Genomic DNA, 23,627 nt, shown 5'->3' with positions numbered 1-23,627 from the left:
TTTATCATTAGAAAAAATAAAAATTTGGTGTTCTATTATATAATCAGTCTATTGCCAAATTTAAAATACCTGAAATATACATGCTGTTAAGAAATGCTAATTAAAAGTAGTTGAGGAATTCAGTAGTGTTCACTAATTAACTTCTAGATTTTATACAAATGGCATTTGGTTCCAGTATAAAGAAGGAATATACTGTTAAAGAAATAGCTGTTAAAGAGCTAAAAGGAAATACGAGTTATTTTATAGGATCATCTTAAATAAATGATGTTTGAAAACAGCCTTTCAATTTCCTGCTTCCTCTGTGAGCTCGGAGTCTAGGGGGCCCGCGATCTGACATGCAGCATGGTTATGACACACACGTAGATCTAACACTATTTGGACAGGCGTGGAACCAGAATTCACACAGAACTGGAGGGACAGCCAGATTTTGTTTGAATGTTAGGTCAGGACGATTTCCATCACGAAAATATTTTTCCAAAACACATTTGTAACTTCAGAGTAGGTCCTTGACCCACTTAAACGTTTCCAGATACCTACGATTAGACATGGGAAGATGTCTCTGACATACGGTAGTAAGAACAGAACTCAGCGGTTAAGAGCGGAGACTTAACGCCAGACTGTCTGGTCCCAGCCCTCGCTCGGCCTCCTCTGACCTGAGACGAGTTACCTGACCTGTGTGCTTCAGCGTCCTCATCTACAAAACGAGGACGAGAGCACCTACTTTTAGGTTCTTAGGAGGGTTGAAAGAGTTACCACAAGTAAAAAGTTCAGGCGAGAGCCTAACACGTTTAAGTGCTCACTGGGGCTTAACTATATATGTACACACACCAACAATAAAATTAAAATGATAGAGTGCTCATAGTAAATGAGCAGGCTAACAGAACGGGAAGAACAGGACAGTAGTAACAGAACAGGAAGAAGCCTCACAGGATAACAGGAAGTACAGCTCCTGATCCAGAGGACACCTAACGAAAGTACCTTGTTTGCTCCAAACTGCACCCTGGCTTTGCCTTTCACCAGGGTGGCGTTGATCTGCATGATGACGGACTCAATGGAGTAGGCGCTGCTCCAGCCCTGCAGGAAGAAAAGGCATTTCTGTAAAACACCAAGGTATTCCTGCTTCCCACTTAGGAACGCTTAACAAAATGGCAGGGAACAACTCAACAACCGCAGGTTAATATTAAGCAGCTTGTAGTCAAACGTAAAAGTAAAGCTGGACCGTTTCCAAAATCTCACAAAAAAGAAAACAAACCTATGTTCTAGATGCCAAATGTGAGCAAATTATAACCTTGAACAACTATCACTGCACAGATTAGCACGAAGTACAATGTGACTTCACTGGTGTACCTTCTGTACATAGCTTTCCATTATTAAAAGTAGCTGCTATTAAAATAAAGTAAAATTCCTATGTAGGTGCTATCACAACAGAGGATCTAACTTACATAATGAAAACACTCTATGGAATTGAAAAATATGAGTACCATAAGAAAATAGTCACCTGTTTCGTGAGAAGTTCCATACATAACGCACCACCACCCAACACATACCTTAAACAGAAAACAGGAATCATACAAAATTCTCTAGATTTCAGTATTCCTTCTTAACTTTTGAAGTACCATTACTACCAAAGTATGTGTGCATGTAAAGATTAGAAGATAACAGGCAAAATGAAAACCATTGTTAGGGTTACAGGACTGTTATGGGTAATTTAAAAATTCGAATGTCATCGCTCTAATACAGTCTTAATTTTTTAAAAAAATAATGGTTGTGAGTATTGGAATACTTAGACATTTAAGATACAGAAACTAAGAACTTAGCCCTAAATATTACAGAGACTGGGGTCATGAGAACCAGCTTCCTTGAATGGCATTCACATGTTCTATTCATCTGGAAATTTCCCTGCCGGTAATGTTTTGCCTCAGGTAGAAGTAATGATTTCACCATATCAACACCAGCGAACATCTGCAGTTAACGGCTGACATTGTTTCTATTCTTTCTGTTGTGAGGACCGTTCTAGCCGTGGCGCCTCTGTGGGACGCCTCCATCTCCCTTTCTAGTCGTGGGGTCTGTTCTCTTAACCAAGCCGACTTCTGGGGATTTCCCAGATCTCTTGTAGGAAATCATTCATTAGATCAAGATCCTTCAGTCTTTTAACACTCTCTCAAACAAAATAATTCCATTCCTCCTTTAAAGTTATTTTAAACTTCAAAATACATTAACTACCAGGCCTAAAAATAAAATCAAGGAAATGATAAGTAAAGAAGGAAAACCCTGCTAATCCTGAAAATACATAAGCAACACCCACTGATCACTGAAAACTGAATCCAGCACAATTTTTTTTGTCGTCTAGGCCTGCCTTTCTGTTACCTGCCGTTCTGCTCCCTACTCTTCCAAAGCCACCGCCAACCCCAGTGGAACGTGCCAAGACCATCTGGACTGTGAATTTTGCACTAAGGCCAACCCAATGCAGCCTCGTGTTGACTAAACCAAATTACTTGACAGAGAAGTAAGGAATCTAAAAACATCTACTGTCGACCATCATCATGAATAATAATAGTTACAGTGAAATTATTCAATAATGGGAATCATTCAATAACACCCTCTCCTGGAGACTTTAAGCAACTGTCTCTCGTACTTACTTGTCCCAAACTCTGGGACTTTTCACAGTAAAAGTTTAATGGGAGAGGAGAAAAAATCCAAAATACTAAATTTGGGTGGAGAATCATGGGACTGCAAACTTCTTTGGATATTCTCCCGTGCTCCAGAATACAGAAACCTACCTCCAGTTCTCTGAATCTCCCCCTGGGCCAGAAGTGTATCCTGTACACAGTGAGCCCGCCGGTCAGGGTAGCAGAGCAGGTAAACGCTGTGCCCGCCTCCTCCCACGCCCACATCAAAGTCACAACCGAACCACAGAAAACCCTCCCTGAGAACCGCCCGCACTCCTTCAACTAAGCCACGTGGAGCCTGGTAGGAGGGGTTGGTCCCACATCCGGCTTAGAATCGGGAGGGACATATCAGCTGTGGAGGTCCCCACCGAGGAGCAAGGGGCCCCGCGCCACACCAGGCTCCCCAGCCCGGCAGAGGAGCCCCCACAGCCAGGGGCTGGAGAGCGGCGGGGACAAGCTGAGAGGCCTGTGCAGGGGCTCTCGCCCCCACAGCGCCCTCGCTGGGCTCCACACCAGGGCAGCAGCTCCAAAAGCGCACGTGGAGAGCGGGCTACAACGTGATTCCTGAATGGCCTAAAGAGATGAGAAATATAAAGCTCTCATGTTCTAGTCCAATTCTTGACAATGATCACATGGAAACAGAAGAGTGTGTGTGTGTGGTGGGGGCAGGCCATGTAAAACGGTCGTTACCCTGCCCTTTCTTAGCGAAGGAAACAGGCTGGGATTCTAAGCATTGAGCCCAAGACAGGGGTAAAAGAAAGTGCTGCCTCTTACACACAGACCCTACAGATGACGGCACATCCACGCCGACAGAGACCACCGGCTGCTCGGAGGTGGGAGGGCTCTTCGTGGGTGCCGGGGGCCCAAGGAGCACCCCCGAGAAAGCCGCTGCAAGCCACTCGCCACGCCCTGGGGAGGGGACAAGCAGCAACAGGCTCTGATCATTTCTACAGATGTGTGGTTTCTACACCACAGTGGGCGAAGCGAGAGACGGCCAAGTGTGGGGGGTTTCACAAAAGTGAATGGAAATGCGGTGGCTGGGGGTGGGTATCACCCTCACCCCCTCTACTCTGTGAACTCACACCTCCTTATCGCATTCGTTCACTCATTCACAAGGATTTGCTGCATGTACGTTACAAGGCATGAAGAAAACTGACTTGTCCCTGCCTTCGCGATGTTTACAATCTAGAGAGTACAGATGTTCGATAAAGAAACAATAAAGTCGGGGGTGGTCCCCGAGTTCTCTGAGAAGGGACAATCAGGGCCTTACTTTAAATTTGGTGGTCAGGAACAGCAGCTCTAAGGGTGAGGCAGGGCTGAGACTTCCAGGAATTAAAGTGTGGATGGAAATGACATTACAGGCGGAGGAAGTGTATAAGGACTGTCACAAGGAAAGAGTCTGCTGGGCAGTGGGACGGCAAGGCAGCCAGTGGGGTAGCAGCAGGGAGAGGGTGGTGCAGGAGGGCTGGAGGGGAAGCAGGGCAAGGTCCCAGGGCGTGGAGAGTACACACGGGAATAAGAGCAGTGGGAGGACGTGGAGAGGTGACACGGGAGCGACAGAATCAGACAGTCTTGTAAAAGATCACTCTAAAAGCTCCCACAGAACCAGGAACCAGCCCGGAGTGCTCTGAAACGGTCCACAGAGACCTGACGGTAGAGGCAACAGGATGGAGACACGTGACTGAGTCTGAGAAGTCTTCAAGAGGGATGAGAACTACAGGACTGGACGTGGGAAATGAGAGAAGCGATGGCGATGGCAACGTAGAGTGTGGGGTGTGAGAGGACTTCCAGGCAGAGGTGTCAACACGGCAGCTGTCGGACAGAGCAATGTGAGATGTAAACCCGACAGTCACTGCACAGACATAGTTTAAAAGCCACAGGAGCATTTTCAACAAACAGTGCTCAACAATCAGACATTAGGCAGACATCTATGAGCTACACCTCACACTTGAGTTATGAAAAAATTAACTCAAATGAGTCACAGACTCATCTGTAAAAATCTACACATTTTTGAGAAAAAACATAGGAGGAAATCTTTAGGACCTAGGACTGCCAAAGAGTTCTTAGATTTGACACCAAAGGCAAAACTTCTAAATAAATTGAACTTCATCAAAACTAAAAACTTTTGCTTTAAGAAAAATTCTGTTAAGAAGCTATACACTGAGAGAAATTAAAAACCACATGTCCAACACAACTACTATGTAGAATATGTCAAAAACTTCCAAATTCAACAATATAACAAACAAGCCAATTAAAAAATTGGCAAAAAGATATGAATAAGTATTTCATTGAAGAGTATACAAAGTTGCCAAACAAGTACATGAAAAACCACAACGAGACATCACAATGGCTGAAATAAAAACAAGTGACAAGCCCAGATGCTGAGGGGGTGCAGAGAAACCGGGCCACTCACACATTCCTACTGGGAACAGCCACTCTGGAAAAGAGTTTGGAGTCTCTTTAAAAACTTCCCATGGCAATGACCACATGGCCCAGCCACTGCTCTCCAGGACGGGGACCCCAGAGAAAGGCAAACTCATTACACAGAGACCCGCACACATGTGAGCAGCTGCGTTTGTGAGAGCCAAGCCCTGGGATCAGTGCAGAAGCACTTCGGCAGGTGACCAGTTAAACAAAGTGTGGCACAGGGCACACCATGGACAGTCCTCAGCAATAAGAAGGAACAAAGCAGCCACACACAGAGGTGATCCCCAGGGGGCTGTGATGAATAAAAAAGCTAAGTCCTAAAGATTACAGTCCCAAGATGTAAGTTCCATATTACGCAACTTGTTAAAAGATCAGAATGCAGGACAGATTGGCAGCTGCCAGGAATGAAGAGAGGCCTTTAAGAGGGAGATGGGTGGGATCTGAAAGGGCAACAAGAGGCCCTTTAGGTGGTGCTGGAACTGTCCAGTATGTTGACTGTGGTGGCAGGTACACAAACCCACACAGGTGATCAAGTTGTACAGAACTTAGCACGTACACACACATACACACACGCACACACACACGCACACACGCGTGCACGTTCTAAGTGAGCTGGGGAAAGCTGAATGAGCTCAATGGACTGTATCACCATCTAGTTGTGATATCACACTCTAGTTTTCCAAATGTTACCACTGGGGAAATTGGGCAAAGTGTACTGGGGGTCTTTATTATTTCTTACAGCGGTGTGTGAATATACAATTATCCTGAAATTTCAATTTTGAAAAAGCCCCGGGAATGGAGGGAGGAGAGAGGGAAAGGACCCAGCACCAGTTCGGAAGTCCTACATGATGAAGGTAGGTGAACGGCTCGCGCTCAGAAGCCATGGGCCATGTGGCTGTGCTGCCGAGAAACCCCGTCAGGTCTGAGAGCTGCGCGGGGCGCTGCTGGCGGTGGCACCTGGGAGGGACAGACTGCAGAACAGGAAGGAAGGCCGGTTGGCACTCGCAGTCTGTGGGAATGGACCTGGAGCGCGGGCCCCTGAGAAACAGGCTGACGTGGCCAGAAAGTTTACCCGTCACCAGAGGACCTAGCCATCGGCACACCGCAACCTCCGAGAGACCGTGAAAACACGTGGCTCACAGCAGCAGTGCCTGTAACGCCGAAAGGGGGAAACGGCCGGTGTCCTGGACCAACAAACATGCTCCGTCCCCACAGTGGACTCTACCAGCCACAGCACAGAATGAGGGATGGTGGGCACCACAGCGCGGCCCGGCCTTAAAAACGCCTGCTAAGTGAAAGGAGCCAGACACAACGGTGGGAAATGTCCAGAACAGGCAAATCCATAGAGACGCACAGAAGCGGAGTGGCTGCACGCAGGCAGGGCCGTGAGGGAAATGAGGCGTCAGTGCTGATGGCCGGGTCCCTTCTGGGGGTGAGGAAATGTTCCGGAGTAAGATGGTGACAGCTGCACAGCTCGGTGAATATACTGAAAACCACTCACTGTGCACTGCAAAAGGGTGAGTTTCTATCAAATGAGAACATGTCACGGTAAAGGTGTTGCTCACAAAACAGTCTGGCGATGGCCAGAAACAGAGAAACGGGGTAGGAGCTAGGAGATGCGTGAAGTAAAACGCACGGAGCCACAGTCTCAGCTCCAGCCTGGCTCTGCAATCGCAGCTGCTTCCCTCAGTCCTTCCCACTTTCTAGTTCTCACCAGGTTGGCAGTGATGCCCGCTCCTCACTGACGGGCAGCTGTGAGCACCGACGCTGTGGTCCCGCCTCACATGCGCACTGGCCTTCAGGCGGCTTCCCAGCCCCCCCCACCAGGTACCAACGGAGCTTGTCATCACTTCACTCTGACGGGGGCGCCGGCTCTTACCAGGCTTCTGCCACTGTCAGCAGATCTAGCTTTCTAGAACGTTTTCTTCACTGCTATTTCCCTGCTCCTGAACCAGTTAGAGAAAGATTGGCTTACCGAGAACCACAAAGCCTCTACCAGTCCGTGGTCCTGTGTAGCACCAGGATTCTGCCGGCAGCTTCTCGCCACTCCCTGGCGTGAACCCTGGCCTGGGGTCGTGCCGCAGACTGGCCCCGTGCCCTCGGAATACTCCATGCTCTTTCCTACAGATGCCACTGTGCCTGCTTCTCACCAGGCAGACGATTCTCCTTCACCACCACCAGCTGACCAGGCCCCACTCACACCGCAGGGCCCAGCTGCGACCCCACCTTCTCACAGTCTTCCCAGGTCACCGCCGCCAGAAGCAACGCCCTTCTTTTACCTCAGGCAACTGCAGTCGCACTAAGCATCTGAGCATCATCAATGGGGTACTTAGCACTTTTAACCTCCTTTTATATCGCTGGCTTTTGATATAATGGCAAAAACACTGATTAGAAGTCAGAAGATTTACTTGGATTAAGTACAAGCTGACTTACTCAAATTATCCATTTGAATAATGGGATAATACCCCCCATGGAAAAAGAATCAGTGAAGAAAAACTACGTAAGAGGTTTGAAAACTGGACACGGCATTAGTGCGTCCCTGTTGCTGACGTGCACAGGTAGTTCGGCGACGATGGCTGCGTCTGTCCTGAGCGTGTACCGACTTTCTCTTATCATTGTTCCCTAAACAATGCAGCGCACGCCTATTTACACAGCACCCACATAGTACGGGGTGCTGCAAGTAACCTAGGGATGAGTTACCGTCAACGGGAGGGGGTGCACATCATATGCAAATAGACGCCATTTCATGGAAGCGGCTTGGGCACCCTCAGATTTTGGTACCTTGGGGGGTCCTGGAACCAACCCTCCTCAGTCACAGACAGATGACTGAACCAATCAAGGGCTTCCTTGATGCCGAGAGCTGTCCTAGACCCTGGAGAAATGGAGCTGTCAGGCCTGGAACTGACCCCCTCTTGATACCCAGGGACAACCGCATTCACCACTTCATGTGTTCGCCTCCACGGCGAGGTGGTAAACTATTTAAGATCATAGATTCTTAAAATTTGGGGGATTTCTCACAACAAAAATGTGGAGAATCTATGCTGGTGAAGTTTGTTTCACATTTCAAAATGATCTGATAAAATATTTTTATACATTTATCCTGAATTGACAAAATTTTTCCAAATCCTTTCCTTAATCATTTATAGCCGCCCTTACTTTTTCATCTCAGTGAAACTGTTACTATATCAACCATAGAGATAATCAAAGTAAGCACCTAATACTTTTAGATTTGAATCACCACAACATGGATTATCTCACGAAGTGGAATTGGTCAGCTGAGCATGTCAGAATTCTCGAAGTAGTTTACTGCCCCTACTTTATGGGGGGCATAAACTAACGTCGGTAAAATTCTGACCTTTCCCCCACCCTTCCTGTGAGTTTTAATACAAAAGAGCAATAGAAGCGTCAATAAAAATGCACGACAATTACCACTTGATTCTAGCAAACTGTAACCACCACCTTTGGAAGAAATTCGATGGCCCATTCCACAGGCCATGAGCTATCCTGCGATTTTTCCTAGGATCACAGGCATGAGGGAGTCACTCTCCAATCCTAACTTTCTCTAAACACTCAGTCACAATTGATATTGTGAAAACATTATGTTTTTTATGGTGCGATGTATACAAATAGGGGCCATTCAGAACTCTACCCATAACAACACATCGTTCAGAGCAGTGGTTCTCAAAGTGTGGTCCCCAAGCATCAGCCTCACCCGAGACCTGCATCAGGTTCAGCTTCCAAGGCCCCAGCCCAGACCTCCTCCGTCAGAACAGGGGGTAGCCTAGCTTTCCGGGCCTCCAAGCTCTTAACTTCCTTCCCACACTCTGCAGCACACAGGCACTCAAACTCACCCTCCTGAGAGAACGGGTAACACCACTCGGACAAACGGAGGATCAAACGGAAAGTTATCCTAAAAAGCAAATAAGTAAATTTAGTTCTTTCAGCACATCCTCAATACTATACAAAAAGATTTTAAAGTAGTCTATAAAGAATGTGTACATTTGTTACCTGATAATGAATGATGGTCATACAGCAAAAATAGTACCAAAACAATAAAATGGAATAAAAACTGAAGTAAATAAAAATGAAGTGAAGATCAGGTCCAAACAGCAGTGTTTGGGGACATTTGTGACATACATGAAGGGGCACCTCCAATATAAAGGCACAGTCCAGTGATGACACACTAGGTAAGCGGGATCCATCCTCGGGCTGAGACCCCGAAAGGCAGACAAAATGTTACGTGACAGAGCGGTGGTCGGGAAGGAAAAGGAACCCCAGACAGCGAGGTCCTCTTTTACCCCTTGGGTTTTCTTTCCATCACAGAAGAGGATGACAGAGGCTAAGCAGCTGAGCAGGGTAGGAAGGTGAAGCTTGGAGCTCAGGGTCCCCCAAGGGGGACTTACCTGCCCCCACACTTCAGTTGGGACCCTAAAGGACACACTGCGAAGCGTCCCAGCTGACAGGGAGTGAGGCCCTGCTATATGTCATCTCAGCCCCGTGTGAGCAGTGGGGCCCTGGAGCCCAGGCCCCAGAGGGGCGCATGTGCACCCCCACTCAAGCCTTCAACACTTTCGTATTGAATATGTATCACTAAAGGAACAGTTATGTGAGACCTAAAGATGACACGTTCAGAAAGTGAGAAGCAAACAAAAGACACAAAACCACAAGGGATCAGATAACAAAATTTTCCAAAACAGATTTTTAAATAAGCAAAGACGAGGCTGAAAACCCTGGCAGAGAACTAAAATTATGAAAATGAACTATACAGAAATGCTGAAATTTTGATACATAGTAAGAGATATTAAACAGCATAATAGATGAGTTAGTGGAAGGGAAATTCAATGTACTGGAAAATAGGTAAAAAAACATCCAGAATGAAGCCAAAAGAAATAAAAAAGTAGGAAATGCAGAAAACAGAACACAAGGGAATGGACTGAAAAGGCCTGCCATATGTAGAGTCCCAGAGGGGGAGAGACTGAGACAGAGCAGAACTTGAGATAATGTCTGAGAATTTCACAAAAGTGATAAAGGGCTTCGTAAGAGGTAGCGCTCTGAATTCTTCAAGAGAAACAACAGGAGCTATGCTACGGGAAGGAGGTCTTCAGGTGCTGAAGGAAAGGAATTTCCAACCTGGAACTCTATACCCAGTGAAATACTTTCCAAAAATGAAGTCAAAACTAAAGACATTTTCCCATCAGCAGACCCACACTAAATAAAGGGTGTTCTTCAGGCAGGAAAAAGATGATCCTCGATGGATCCTGGCGAACAAAGCCCCTGGAGAGAGCAGCCACACACGTGGGTCCACATGAGTATCAGCTAATTACATAACGGTCTGTCAGGTTTAGCTGTGGAACTAAAATGTGTGACAACTGAACCCACGTGGTGGGGACACGTGTCCTAAGGTCTCTGCATTGATGAGGGAAAGGAGAAACACAAAATAACACACTGATGTTAGACTTCGACAAGTTAAGGACATGCATTGTAATTGTAAGGTAGGAAAACGGAGCCAAAGAACAGCTGAGTGCCAAGCTGAGAGCGGTGGGAAACTGGAGAAAAGGGGGGAAAGACACTAAAAAACGAGAAAAAGAGCAAGGAAAGAGAAGGACAAACAGAGAGCACCTAGGAGATTGTGGATTTGGACCCAGATATCAAAACATTAAGTGCAAACAGACTAAATTAACGACAAAGGTCACCGGACTTAATGATAAAAAATATATGAAGAAAAGATGAGGGTAAAGAAACCTCAGCTAAATCCCAGGCTACTGAGCACAATCCTCTGACATGAGGTTTCCAGAAGAACAGCTTTTTCTCTAAATGAGATGGTGGCCAACGCAGTCAGGAGTGTTTGAGGTCAGTCTCCTGGTGGCCAGGAGGCCACAGCAGCCCCACCTTCCCACAGCAGTGGGTCCGGGAAACAGCATCTCACCTCTAAGAAAGACACAGCAAGAAGTACCTCCAATTTCCATGCTCAAATAAAAGGGGAGAGGAAACAAGCAATGACTCCTCTAAAACCAACTGGAGGGTAAGGTTGCTAAACATTTGTTTCATCCAGTTATCTCCAAGGAACACAAAAATATAGTTTTAACTAAGAGAATAAGCAGAATTCCATAATTTATTTTAACTCCCGACCTCTCTATCCATCCTACCCATCTACACTTCCTAGCTTTTTTCACAAAAGATTTCAAACCACTACATTTACACAGATTCCACATTAAATCATTACATTTCACCTGGACTCCACTGCTATTCTTTGATCTTGATTTTCAGCAACTTAAAAAATACTGTGTTAAACATAACACACAAATTCAGAGAAGTACGTAAAAGCAAAGGTCCGCCACTACACATCCCCGTACGTGTCCAGCTAAGCAGCCCCTGTAGAAACAGACGGCAGCCAGGACCCAAGGAGCCGACGCGTCCCCTCCCGCCCATCACCTACATCCTCAACTGTACGGTACTCACACCTTTGCTCTTGATAGTTTTGGCCCAAGTCTGAATCTATAAATCAGTGTTTCTCAGCCCTCCTTTCGCGTTCGCCCCACTAGGAAGCCTTTCCAGAAAACCTTCCCTATTCTACCCCCTCCACGCAACTTTCCCAGCGCAGAAATACTGCGCCTGTTTCTGTGCGGTGGCCCACAGACCACTGCGATATGTAAGCTTTTTCACCCAAGGACCAGTTTTTACCCCGTTGTGGGGAACAATAGTGCCTCCACTGAGAAGGCGTGTCCTAATATAGTTTCACCTCTTTTTGAGCTTCATATAAATGAAACCATATAAGACATGTCTCTCTTGCTCAGCAACATGTTTAAGATTAATCCATCTTGCTGCACACAGCTCTACTCCATTTCACAAACACCACAGTCCTCCTCTCCACTGGGCGAGATCTGGGGTGACTGTCACGGGGTGACCGTGGACAGCGCTGCTCTGAACATTCTGGTATGGCTCCGGGTTCACCTGAGCTCTCATTTCCCGCAGGGCATGTACCTAAGAGAGTCCTGAACCCCAGGGTGTGACTATCTTCTGCTTTACCAAGTGATGCCAGATTGTTTTCCAAAGCAATTGTACAAATAAAACCATACATTCCCATTAGAAGCACATGGAGTCACCTTACAACGTCCTTACCTTAAAAGAGAAGTTAAGCAAAATATATTCTATGCCTTCTTTTTCTTTCAAGATCTGAAGATCACTATGCAGAGGGCTGTCAGGGTCGACCCTAAGATTACAAAACACAAAAAGTCAGAGATTTTTCTTACTAACCTCAGAAATGAAAGAGCCCGAGAGCTGAAACAGAGCCCCTGGGGTAAGTTCCAAACAGAGAAGGTCTAAAGCTGCCTACGGTCCCTGGAAAAACACATCACTCTAGCCTCCAACTCCTTGGGATTCAATGTTTAAAAAGAGATTCCTAGATTTTAAATCTGTACTCCAAGGGCATTCAAAGTTAGTAGTCATTCAAAAGGAATGGTCACCTGCACACAATTTTCTCAAGTACTCAAAAAAAAGTAATCTCCTTCTCTAAAACTGTGGTATTAGACAAGGGATTTAAGGAAATAATTTACCATGGACAGGACCAGAAGAAGTGAAATCACTAACAGAAGCTAAATCTGTGTCACAATGTTTTATATATTCAGGTCCTCCTCAGGCCCCTTATTTCAAACATAAACTGGTTATCGCAATCAATCTCACCTAATTATTAAGCACACTTTTGTTTCTGTAGTCTCACTGACTCCATGAAACACTTTTTCCCACAGCTGGTCCCTCTTTTTGTCCTTCCTCTTTCTCACTCATGAAGCCTAAGAAACAGCTCATTACAGAAACAGGGTCTAAAGTTCTACGTAAAAGTCATAGTACAAAGGTATCACGTTAAGGGGGAAAATCTCCATCGGACCGTTGACCATCCCAACCGTTCCACAGGAAGGGGGAGGGGCGTCAGCATAGAAAAGCACTTACCTCTGCAGTTTCACATGCCAGTCGTATAAACTGTCATTTATGAGTTCCACTGAGTAAATCCCTGTAAAGATACAGGCGTGTTAGTTACTTTTCCTTTGGTAACTATTACTGTGGTGTAAATGTATACACTAAACAGCCAACAAAAGCTAGAAAGTTTGCTATTAGAACATGGAATTAAGTTACATTTTAATATCTTGCCCCTGGAGCTGAGTATCTTGTGCTCTTCACAGACAACTAAAGCCATTAATGAGCCTTCTTTAATGAGTTGAGAAACTATTTACCATTAACTGTGAGTGGGAGAAAAAATTATGTAAAATCATGAGTACCTAGGACTTTTCTTCTATATGTACGTAAATATTTCTATAAAAATAGTTTTATAATCTTTCTTCAACTTTCTGGGGCATCTTTCCAACTTAATATACAGAACTCTATCAATCTTTCAATCCTCATAATTCTGTAGTAATTTATTTTATGGCGATACCATAATTTAACCAATTCTACCCTATGTCTGATTTTTAGAAAATGTTTTGCTACTGCAAACAAAGCTGTGAAAAACAAGTGATTATTCAACATTGAGAGATAAGCCAGTATTCAAATATTTCACTGTACACTATTAGGTTTCTACAGATAAATTTTTAGACTTATTAGAAGAAAAACTGTTAGGACACCAAAACGCCTAATACCTCCGAAACAAGTGGGGCTTGTCTTATACTCAATGAAGCGGGGTGGGGTGGAGGGGTGGGGTCTTTTGTTTTTATTTTAAGTAAGCTCAATGATTTAAATATGATCACTCTGAGACTTTCTGAATGGATCATAATGGACCCTTTTTAAATAAATTCAAGTTTGGCTCTTTCCCTTATTTAATACTGTTAGAATGTCTGTAACAATATAAGGGAATTTTACCTCAATTAGAGAGATTCCACAATATTTAAGTCTGACTGGGTCAGAAAGAACACTCTTACGTCACACTACGAAATGAAAATAAAAACCCACCGATTTTTTAAGTAATGCCATAACTACCTCTACAATAAGAGTTGATTATGTTGTTTTCAAAACACCATAAAAAAATCAAAAATCATACAATATATTCATCTTTCTTATTTAGTTTCCATACAATATATTCATCTTTCTTATTTAGTTTCCAACAGATATGACTTGTACTTTTCCCCAGAAGATAAAAATCATGTAAGAGTTAATCTCCATCAGCAAGACAAAAAAGTATGCTATATACATAAAAACAATTTTTAAAAATCCAAAACACGAGTACAGCAGTTCCCCTTATTTGAGCGAGACACATTCCAAGACCCCAGTGGATGTCAGAACCTGCAGACAGTACCAAACGAACCTAAGTATACTGTTTTCTCCCGTATATACATACCTCTGACAAAGTTCAATTTATAAATTAGACACAGTAAGAAACCAACGATAAAAATAACACAATTATAGCAATATACTGTAACCACGTTATGTGGATGTGATCTCTCTCTCTCTCTCTCTCTCTCTCTCTCTCTCTTTCTCTCTCTCTCATAACTGATCTGATCACCGAGACAGCTACTAGGTGGCCAATGGGCGGAGAGCGTCTACAGGGAGGAGACACTGGACACAGGGTTATTCACGTCCCAGGCTGGATGGAATGGGAGGCACGAGATTTTATCACAATACTCAGAACGGCGTGCAGTTTAAAACTTATGAATTGTTTACTTCTGGAATTTTCCACTTAACATTTTTGGATCACACTTGACCGTGGGTAACTGAAACCGTGGAAAGCAAAACCGTGGATAAGGGGGAATGACTGTAAACTCACCTATTTTACCCCCTACAACTTTTGATAACTTAATTACATTTGCATTTTATATCCCAAAAATAATGACTATTTCTGTTTCTGTCCAGTTACATTATGAGAAATGAACTTCACCGTCTGAACACAGAAGGGCACAAAGGGAACAGAGACAGCACACATCCAGGGGACCGTACCTGTTTTATAACTCTGTGATCGGAATATGTCCCTGAGCTCTTTCATAAGTCTATCTGAAGCTTGCACAGACCCAGACACTGCACCCTGAAACATAAAATTTGCTGGTTATGAGGATCTAGTGAGTCAAATAAGGTTTATGGAATTTGAAACTGAAATAAACGTTTATGATGAGATTTTTAAAATGGATCACTACTCAACATTTTTAAGAAGTCAAAAAAGTTAAGTGCAATTAAATCAAAGATTATGAAGTTTCAACAGGACTATAAAGCTCGGGACAAGTCTGGCTCATTTACTATTTCTTATCATCTGGGGAAAAGTGAGTCTCACCAATGTGTCCAGATTACCACGGCCCCTGCAACAGCCTCGAACTCAGTATGTGCCTATTTCAAACTCTATCCATTTTTTATTCACTTTCTTAAAGACTTTATTTTGTAGAGCAGTTGTAGGTTGGCAGAAGTATTGAGTGAAGGTACAGAGAGTCCCACGTAACTGCTCACAACTCACCGTCTCCCTATCACCAACCTCCCTCACCAGAGAGCACATTACTTACAACTGATGTGCCTGCATTGACAGCATAATAACCCCAAGTGCCTAGTGCACACTGGGGTTCACTTTTTGGTGGTGCACTTCCTATGGGTTTGGACAAATGTCTAATGGCAGGTAGCCATCAGCACAGTGTCACACAGAGGATTTTCACTGCCCTAAAGGCCTCGATGCTTCTCCGTCCTCCTCCCCAGTCCCTGGCAACCACTGATCATTTTCCCGTCTCCACAGTTTTGCCTTTTCCAGAACATTGTGCAGCTGGAATCAGTGCATGGCCTTCTCGGATTGGCTTCTTTCACTTAGTCATATGCATTTCAGGTTCCTCCACGACTTCTCATGACGTGAGAGCTCACTCCCTTTTTAGCTCTGCAATAATATTCCATGGTCTGGATGGACCACTGTTTACTTATCCATCACCTACCGAAGGGCCTCTGGTTGCTTCCAAGTTCTTGGAATTATGACTAAAGCTGCTTCAAACACCCGTTTTCCACGCCTGTGGGTAAATACCAGAGTGTGATGGCTGGATCGTGTGCGCGGGGTGTGTGGGCTTTGTGAGGATCTGCCTGGCTGTCTTCCTCAGTGGCTGCCCCGCGCTGCGTTCCCACCAGCAGGGAGTGAGGGCTCCCGCGCTCCCCCATCCTCCCAGCGCCTGGTGCTGTCAGTCTCCTGGTTTGGGGCCCTCACCATGACACGTGACTGACTAAATAGGGTTCCATGAATCAGCCTAAACAGGAATGTCCCACTGAGGGTCCAGTTTACAGTCTCAGAACCTGAGAAACATGTCTGCCTCCGAGCAACTGGTTTCAGCTCTTTTCAGTGTTGGAACTTCTGTAAAATGCAAGTGCACCAACATCTGATCCTAAGATTGAACATGAACAGAACTATTTATCATAAGACAAAAACAGTCGGAACGCCTTTCGATGAAAAACATTAATCGTGTAGAATTTTAAATGTTAGTGAAGCACATCACTTTGGGCGGCGGGGGGGGCGGGGTTCAGGTTTATAAAGATATTACTTCCCAGCTGTGGGACCTAGAATACATTACTTCACTGGCTTAAAGCCCTTTTCACACCTGTAGATGAGGAAGAATATTTCCCACAGTGGTATGAAGACTAAATGGGAAGGTATATAAAGTTCAAATTACTTAGCTGAGTGTCTGTCATATGAAAACATTCAATGGTTCTGACTGTAACATACAAACTGGAAGCAATCACAAGACATAGAAAGTATAGTACATATCATTAATTTAGATGCCACAAACTTTTTTTTAAGAATGAAGATAGGGCTTGGCTAAATTTCTGAATTGATAGAGGAAGGAAGACTGAAGGAGGGAGAGTAATCTACCTGTTTACAACACTTGGTGTCTCCTTCCATAACAATTCATACTGTGTTTGAGAATCTGTGCCCAAGACAAAGGAACCACCCCCCGATTTCATGGGCTTGATAAATGGTTTTAACACAAAGCAGCAGGTGAGTGGTGAGCGTTTGGACAGACAGCTAGACTCTCATGCAGGATGGATGTTTCTTCCCCTGGGCATTTCATATACCTCACTCTCAGTTATTCTTCACGGAGGTACAGACTGTCACCTTTTGGCACTGAGGAAACTGAAGCCATACAACTGTGTTTGTCACCAAAGTCAGTGTTCATTCCACTCAGTCCAAAGAAGAATTACTTTTGGTTTGGTCAGGGCAGGACAGACCAGATGGGCAGCTTCCTGGAGAGGAATGTGAATGACTTTGTAGGAGAGACTGAACTGAAGTATGCAGATCCCGTAAGCGGAGGGTAAGCAGAGAAAGCAGCATAAACGGGCTGGGAAAGGGGCATATACAGTGAATAGGAGGTGATTCAGGATGTAAAAGGCAGAAGAACAGGGGAGAAAGTGGTTATCAACGGATGAGAGACATAAAACTAACTAAATAAAAATACTAGGGCAACAAACCATAAGGCTGAGTCAGTCGACAACCAAGGCAGGGACGGAGGAGGGCAGCTGCGATTAATGAACGCCCTATATTTACTTATATCATTACCCGTAATTACTTTACTCAACCACAAAAGTCCAGGGTCTAGATATTTGCACATACATTTAGATGGTCTTGCCTTTGAGTCTTCCTAATTTTCTCTAATATTGCCAAATTTTCTTTTTCAATTCCTTCATCCTCTGACTTTTTCCCACCAATAGGCTCTTCTTCCTTCATCTCATAGTGGTCCAAGTCTTCTATATCCTACAAAAATTAGAAAAATATAAGCTCATTCAAGGTTATGCCAAAAGTTATTATTCTTGACTCAAGAGAGAACAGGAAAGAAAGCGTGTTCTATGGGGAGGGATAAAAAGCCTTCACATTGCCTTCAAAGGGTTCCCTCCTCCTTTTATACCTTTTATTGTGTTTAAAAACTAGGATCTCAGTTAAGAGTATTTAATAGCAATACAAAGTCATAACCATTATAAAATGCATCATCTTTTAAATTTCCCATTAAGAGGAACTTTTGAAACAGTTTATAGTGTCAAGGTATCAAGAACCTTACCTGTTCAGACTTTGTTCTTGTAACGCCACTTCCTGTCTCCATTGTTTCAAGCAGACTGGTTCACTGTGATTTCTAGACCAGGTCAGTGACCACTGCCATCCAGACTCAACGGCCTTGCCCTTGGACTGCCATCCTTCACCCCGCATTGCATTCCTTTCGCATGCGGACCCTGTCCATGCCTCCTGTTTCGTGGAGCTCCCCTGCTCAGGTTTGCCCCTCTCAGTCCCACCGTCCATTGGACACTGTCTTCACAAGTGCCCGCAGCCGGGATGGCCTCCTCCTATGCCTTCAACCTCAGGCACATTCCTATCCACCACTTTTCTCCTCTGAGTATCAACCAGCACAGAACAAAATTCATCACCATCTGTTTAAAATATTCTCAGCACACTATTCTCTGTGTACGGCCTTCCCATCAACAATCACACCACATATAAACGTGTTTGTCTCGAATTCAGGCTTAGCCATCTGCCTTTCCTAGCTAACCAACCTTGCTTTCTCCATGACTCCAACACATGAGTCTTCTTCTCCCAGAAGGATGACACCCAAACACGCCACGCCCAGGTTGTGCTGGGCCTTTTGACCACATGATTTCAGTTGCCTGGGACACCTTCTCCTCACTTATGCTAAGCTGACATCTCCAAAGTCCCCTTCCCACCTTTCTAGACTTCCCTAAATGGTGCTGTCCCTTCTTTCTAGCATTTTGGGAGGGAAAAAAGGAAACTACATGAGCCCTTTGAGTACAATGCCCACTTCAGTGTACACTGGACCCAGGGAAGAGGTGTTCTGCGTGAAATGTTAAAAACCAACACTCCATCCCCAAAAGTCACTCTAATGGGACAATGCTAAGAATCATTTTTCTCCCAGACTCACAAAGCACAACAAACCCACAACTATTTCTTTAGTTCTAAGGCACTCTAAGAAGTGTATTTTAGATTTAAAATTTGTCAAATCAAGAAAATAAGGTAACAACCTGAACTAATTCTATGATCCAAAACAGAAAAATGTTTTAAAAACAAGACCATGGAATTCATACACTTTTTTATCTGCTCAATGTAAATACACAGACCTTCATTCTAAAGTTGGGATTTAAACACAAAGCTTCAGAACCTGAAAACCTCTAAAACCATCAATGACTGGCGACTAACCTGGCCTAGGCTCATTTGCCTTTGGAATTTGCTCTATGAAATTCTTTGATGATTTTTCAAGATGAGATAGTTTTATTATTTCCAGAGAGTAGTCCCTGAAATGTTCTCAAATTCTCCTTTTACTCAAAAACAAAACTTTTAAAAGCTAGTTCTTCTCCTTAAAAATAACCAAACACAGGTTAAGTATTGATTACTACTAAATGTAAATATAATTTTAGTGCTAAATGTTAAGAGCTCTTATTTTCCAGAAAATCCAATCCAAGATTATCAGGTAAGCAATTTGCTCAAAAGCATACCATTAATTAGAGGTAAAGCCAGATTTTAGAAATTATGTTCAATTCTAAATCCAATGTACTTTTCATCACTCTACACTAGAACTGGTTTATAAAGAAGACTGGAGAATTACTGAAATGTTCAAAATGGAGCTATTTATAAGCTGTTGCTCTTCCATATAATACCTACTTCAGCCATCTCTTCCTCTTCCTCCTCTTCTGAAGTCACTTCTTCTGTTGTCCCATTCTGAAAAGGAACAGATAAGGACACACTGAGGATATCCGAGGGCTTCAGGGACCAAACTATCCATCGCCTGCCACTGCAGCTCCACTAACAGACAACTTACTAATTTGGAACAATTCAACTTAATAGTTGCATTAGGAATAACATAGGCATTAGTCAAATATAAAGGAAAACTGAGGAAAATTTAAAGACATTCTAATTTAAAATTTAAAAAAACATGTCACACATATGGCTACGTGTATAACATTAGTGGCTTCTTTCACTTAAAATAAACATCCCAAACTGTGGATTCCTCAAAATATCTACCTTTGAAAAGCCTGACTCTTTCCATAAATCCAATTGCCTTACATTTAAAAAGGTCAAGTGTGTTAAAAAGGAATAGACACTGCACGAAATTAAAAATGATAAAATGACCATTTCACTAAGCCTGATTTTTTACTTGTTCTTTCCACAGGGTACGTGTACTTCTCTAAGAGACACCATTTACGGCTCGCTCACAGTGAATCTGATGGGGCCTCAGGAACAGCCTTTCCACCTGGTTTGGGCAGAGTTCAGGCCCAGAGTGGATTCTCTGGGACACAGAACACACAGTGAGTAGGATGTTTCCCCAGCAATCCCGCTGTATTTGTTCTGACTCCCGCTAGTGAGGACCACTCCCTCACACGGAGGCCGACTCTCACGGCCTCGCAATGGAGGTGCCCGAACCCGAGAGAAGTCAGAACTGTTTTAATGGAACTAATGTGGCAGCAAAAGCTCACAAGACGCTCAGCTCTTCCTTTTGCTCAGGAGTTGGCAAGTCCAGCACCTCTCCATTCACAAGCCACAGGCAGAGCACAGGTGTGCAAACCAGGGAGAAGGGTGGCAATTACTGAGGACACTCTTATTATTAATTGATACTGATCAATGGTATACTCATCTATAAATGAGCAGATAACCAAGTAGCGCCAGGTAGTTGAAGAAAACAAGCAATCTGAAAGAAAGGCAGCAAGTCAAACAAGCAGAACAAGTGACCTGAAGCATTATTAATGGAGGAAATAAAACAATAAAAATTTTAATTGGAATATTTAGCAGTAACTGAGAAAAAATACAACCACAAAGTATAAAAAGATTAACATGCAATGAATAAGAGAGTTCTGAGAAATCAAAGATCTGCCCTTCTAAAAAGAAAAAAGAAACACTCAGTAGAAGCACAATGGACTTGAATGCACAAAACATTGATGACACCCCCTTAGAGTGGGGAGAAGCAGATTGCGGGGTGGGGATGGAAGTCCCCACCCCCCAATCTGGGGAAAAGCAGATGGAAGTAAGAGAAGAGTTGAGAGAAATGGAAAGTAGGAGTACAGAAATCTCATATTCTTCCAGAAGATGGAGGGAAAGAAATAAGAGAGACAAATGCTGCCAAGCTAAAGACAGACCTCAGAATACCCAGTGGCTTAAATGCCCAAAGGGATACTGAAAAAGTGAAACCTGTAGCTCAGTTAGGAAAAACCATACCGGCTTCCAGAAGGAAAAAATAAAGTACAGAGAGAGGAATAAGAATCAGACATGCATCAGACCTTTCATCGGTGACAATAAATACCGGAAGGTAAGAGTGTGAAGACCCTGGAAGAGACTCCACGATGACTTAGAATTCTGCATCTAGTCCCAGCAGGACAGAAGCCATATCTCTGTGTGTTCACCTCTGGCTCCTCACACCTACATGGAGTATTTACAGAGTCAGACAGATGTTTGTTCAATGAATAATGAAAACAGACAATGAGTATTCAAGGCACATTCTCCATACACATCCCCATAAATCCTTCCCAGAAAAAAACAGAGGACGTTACTCAAGTTGTTTTCCAGAGGGGACCGTGGGACACAAGAAACAGCCGTCAGCAGAGGACCAATGGTTCAGTCTAAGCACTGCTGGTAATACAGCTGAGAGATTTCAGGACATATTCTCTGACCACAGGAAAAACCAGAAGCAGCACAAAAGCCAACTGAGAAGGTTTACATTTTTTACTAAAGAACTCTGGATTTAAGAATAAATTGCCCAATAACCCACGTGCTAAGTCTGTGCCCAGAGACGGGCTCGCACAGAAGCACAAACGCCTGATCAGGGCAGCACTGTCCTAACAGCGGACGGGAATCGACCCAAATGTCTGCAGTCAGGTGGATAACACATTCTAACGCTGGCAAACAATGGAAGAAACACAGCCACACACATATGAGTGACTTTTACCCACGATGTGACACATCAAGGAGCACGTGACCCTGCCGCTCTTACTATGACGCTCCAAACAGGCAACACCCAACCTTCTTGTCAGGGATGTGTACGTGGGAGGTGAAATCAGAGAAGAGCAGGGAAGGACCAGCCTGGGAAGGAGTCTGCAGCGCCAGCGACATTCCTTTTCTCCACCTGGGTGGCAGGGTGGGGGCCAGGTGCTGGCTCCCGGGTCTCACTCTGTCACACTAAACTTACATTTATGTGTTTTTACACATATTATTTAGACGTTTTCTTGTGAGCCATAGCAAGAGTAATATGAACAAAAGGTGAAACGAAACCGCTTAGGAAATAAATGTACTAACATTGACAACCTGTGCAATGAAGTCAAACAGTACTGAGAAAAAAGTGTCACCCCACATTTGTTAAAAAGGCAACTAAATCACACTGATCCAATAAACTGGAAAAGAAAAGGGAATAATTAAGAGTTGAGCAACGATGAAAACGAAAACGTTCGATTTCAGCAATAAAACTATGGGCTGATTCCTTAAAAGGACCAATAAAATGAAACAGACAAGCCTCTGTAATCAAGAGAAGGAAAATAGCTTTAGATGTGAAAGCAGATTATAACCACTCACGAAGACACAGAAAGTGAATACCCTGAGCATCTTTACAACGTCTTCAAAAGTATGGCGGAAGTGATCATTTTTTAGAATCTAAAATGACTAAAACTGACTGAAGAAATGGAAAGTCTGAACAGACTCAGACACACCTAGAAGAGATTAGGCTCCGACGTTTATTTAAACCAGGGTTTCTCAACCTTGTACTGATATTTTGGGCCTGACAAACGTTTGTTGTGGGGGGGTCTATCCCGACATTGTAACATGTTTAATAACATTCCCTTTGTTCACAAAATGCCAATAGCATCCCCCGTCCCCCTCAGCCAGGTGTGACAATCAAAAAATATCTCCAGATGTTTTCAAATGTGCCATGGGAGGCAAAATTGCCACCAGTTGAAAACTGATTTAAACTGCCCTAGATCTTAGATTAAAAAAAAAAAAGCTTCCCAAGTCATTTTATGAGCCTGCATAACCCGGACAATGAAATTAAACCAGAGAGCCTAAAAGGAAACGAACAAACAAAACTGTAATACAATCTCACTTTAATAACGAAGAAAAATCCAGAAATGAAATATTATCATATCCAATGTGCCCACCCCCCACACCTATACAGCTGCTGTTTATTACGGGATGATTCAAAATTAGAAAATTTCCTCATGTGAATCACAGTTATGTAATAGCCCCACATGGAATTATATGCAGTCATGGAAAACAAGGCAGACCTACATTGTTAAGTGAAAAACTTAAGTTGTAGACATTCCAGAGAAGGAAATTTGAACATAGAATATATATCTGTGCCATTTTCTCTCTTTCCTGAGGCTCCACAAGAATTACAGTGAAGAATAAACACAGTATAAACACACAGGATGACAGACAAAGAAAGGAAGAGAATTCAGTCATGCCGCAGGTGACAGACAGCGGACCGAGGAGGGCAATGAACGCAGCAATCAAGCAAAGCCTTAGGCTGGAGATACAGACACAGGGAGGCCAGTTTGCCCCCCAGCGCCCTGCAAGAGGCTCCAGACTCTGAGAAGCCAGGTGCACAGGACAGCAGGAACGGA

At 43.9% G+C, this 23,627-nt stretch overlaps 1 protein-coding gene across 8 annotated transcripts in view; it reads right to left on the bottom strand.

The window, feature by feature from the left end:
- The window catches only part of UBE2Q2 (ubiquitin conjugating enzyme E2 Q2), a 48,639-nt gene that overhangs the window by 7,978 nt on the left and 17,034 nt on the right, over positions 1-23,627 (bottom strand). For 4 of the 8 annotated variants that reach the window (XM_019751210.2, XM_019751211.2, XM_019751213.2 and 1 more), the window contains 8 exons: positions 19,690-19,746; positions 17,641-17,781; positions 15,015-15,099; positions 13,041-13,101; positions 12,216-12,306; positions 8,948-9,006; positions 1,499-1,547; positions 979-1,074 (listed from right to left, as the gene is read on the bottom strand). In XM_019751210.2, coding sequence (XP_019606769.1) covers positions 979-1,074; positions 1,499-1,547; positions 8,948-9,006; positions 12,216-12,306; positions 13,041-13,101; positions 15,015-15,099; positions 17,641-17,781; positions 19,690-19,746 — 639 coding nt within the window. The remainder of the gene's footprint in view (positions 1-978; positions 1,075-1,498; positions 1,548-8,947; positions 9,007-12,215; positions 12,307-13,040; positions 13,102-15,014; positions 15,100-17,640; positions 17,782-19,689; positions 19,747-23,627) is intronic. The other 4 variants (XR_012491105.1, XM_019751216.2, XM_019751214.2 and 1 more) reach the window with 2 other exon arrangements.

The sequence above is a fragment of the Rhinolophus sinicus genome, linkage group LG13, assembly GCF_036562045.2.
Source record: "Rhinolophus sinicus isolate RSC01 linkage group LG13, ASM3656204v1, whole genome shotgun sequence".
Classification (NCBI taxonomy): domain Eukaryota; kingdom Metazoa; phylum Chordata; class Mammalia; order Chiroptera; family Rhinolophidae; genus Rhinolophus; species Rhinolophus sinicus.
This window is presented reverse-complemented; position numbering and strand designations above follow the sequence as displayed.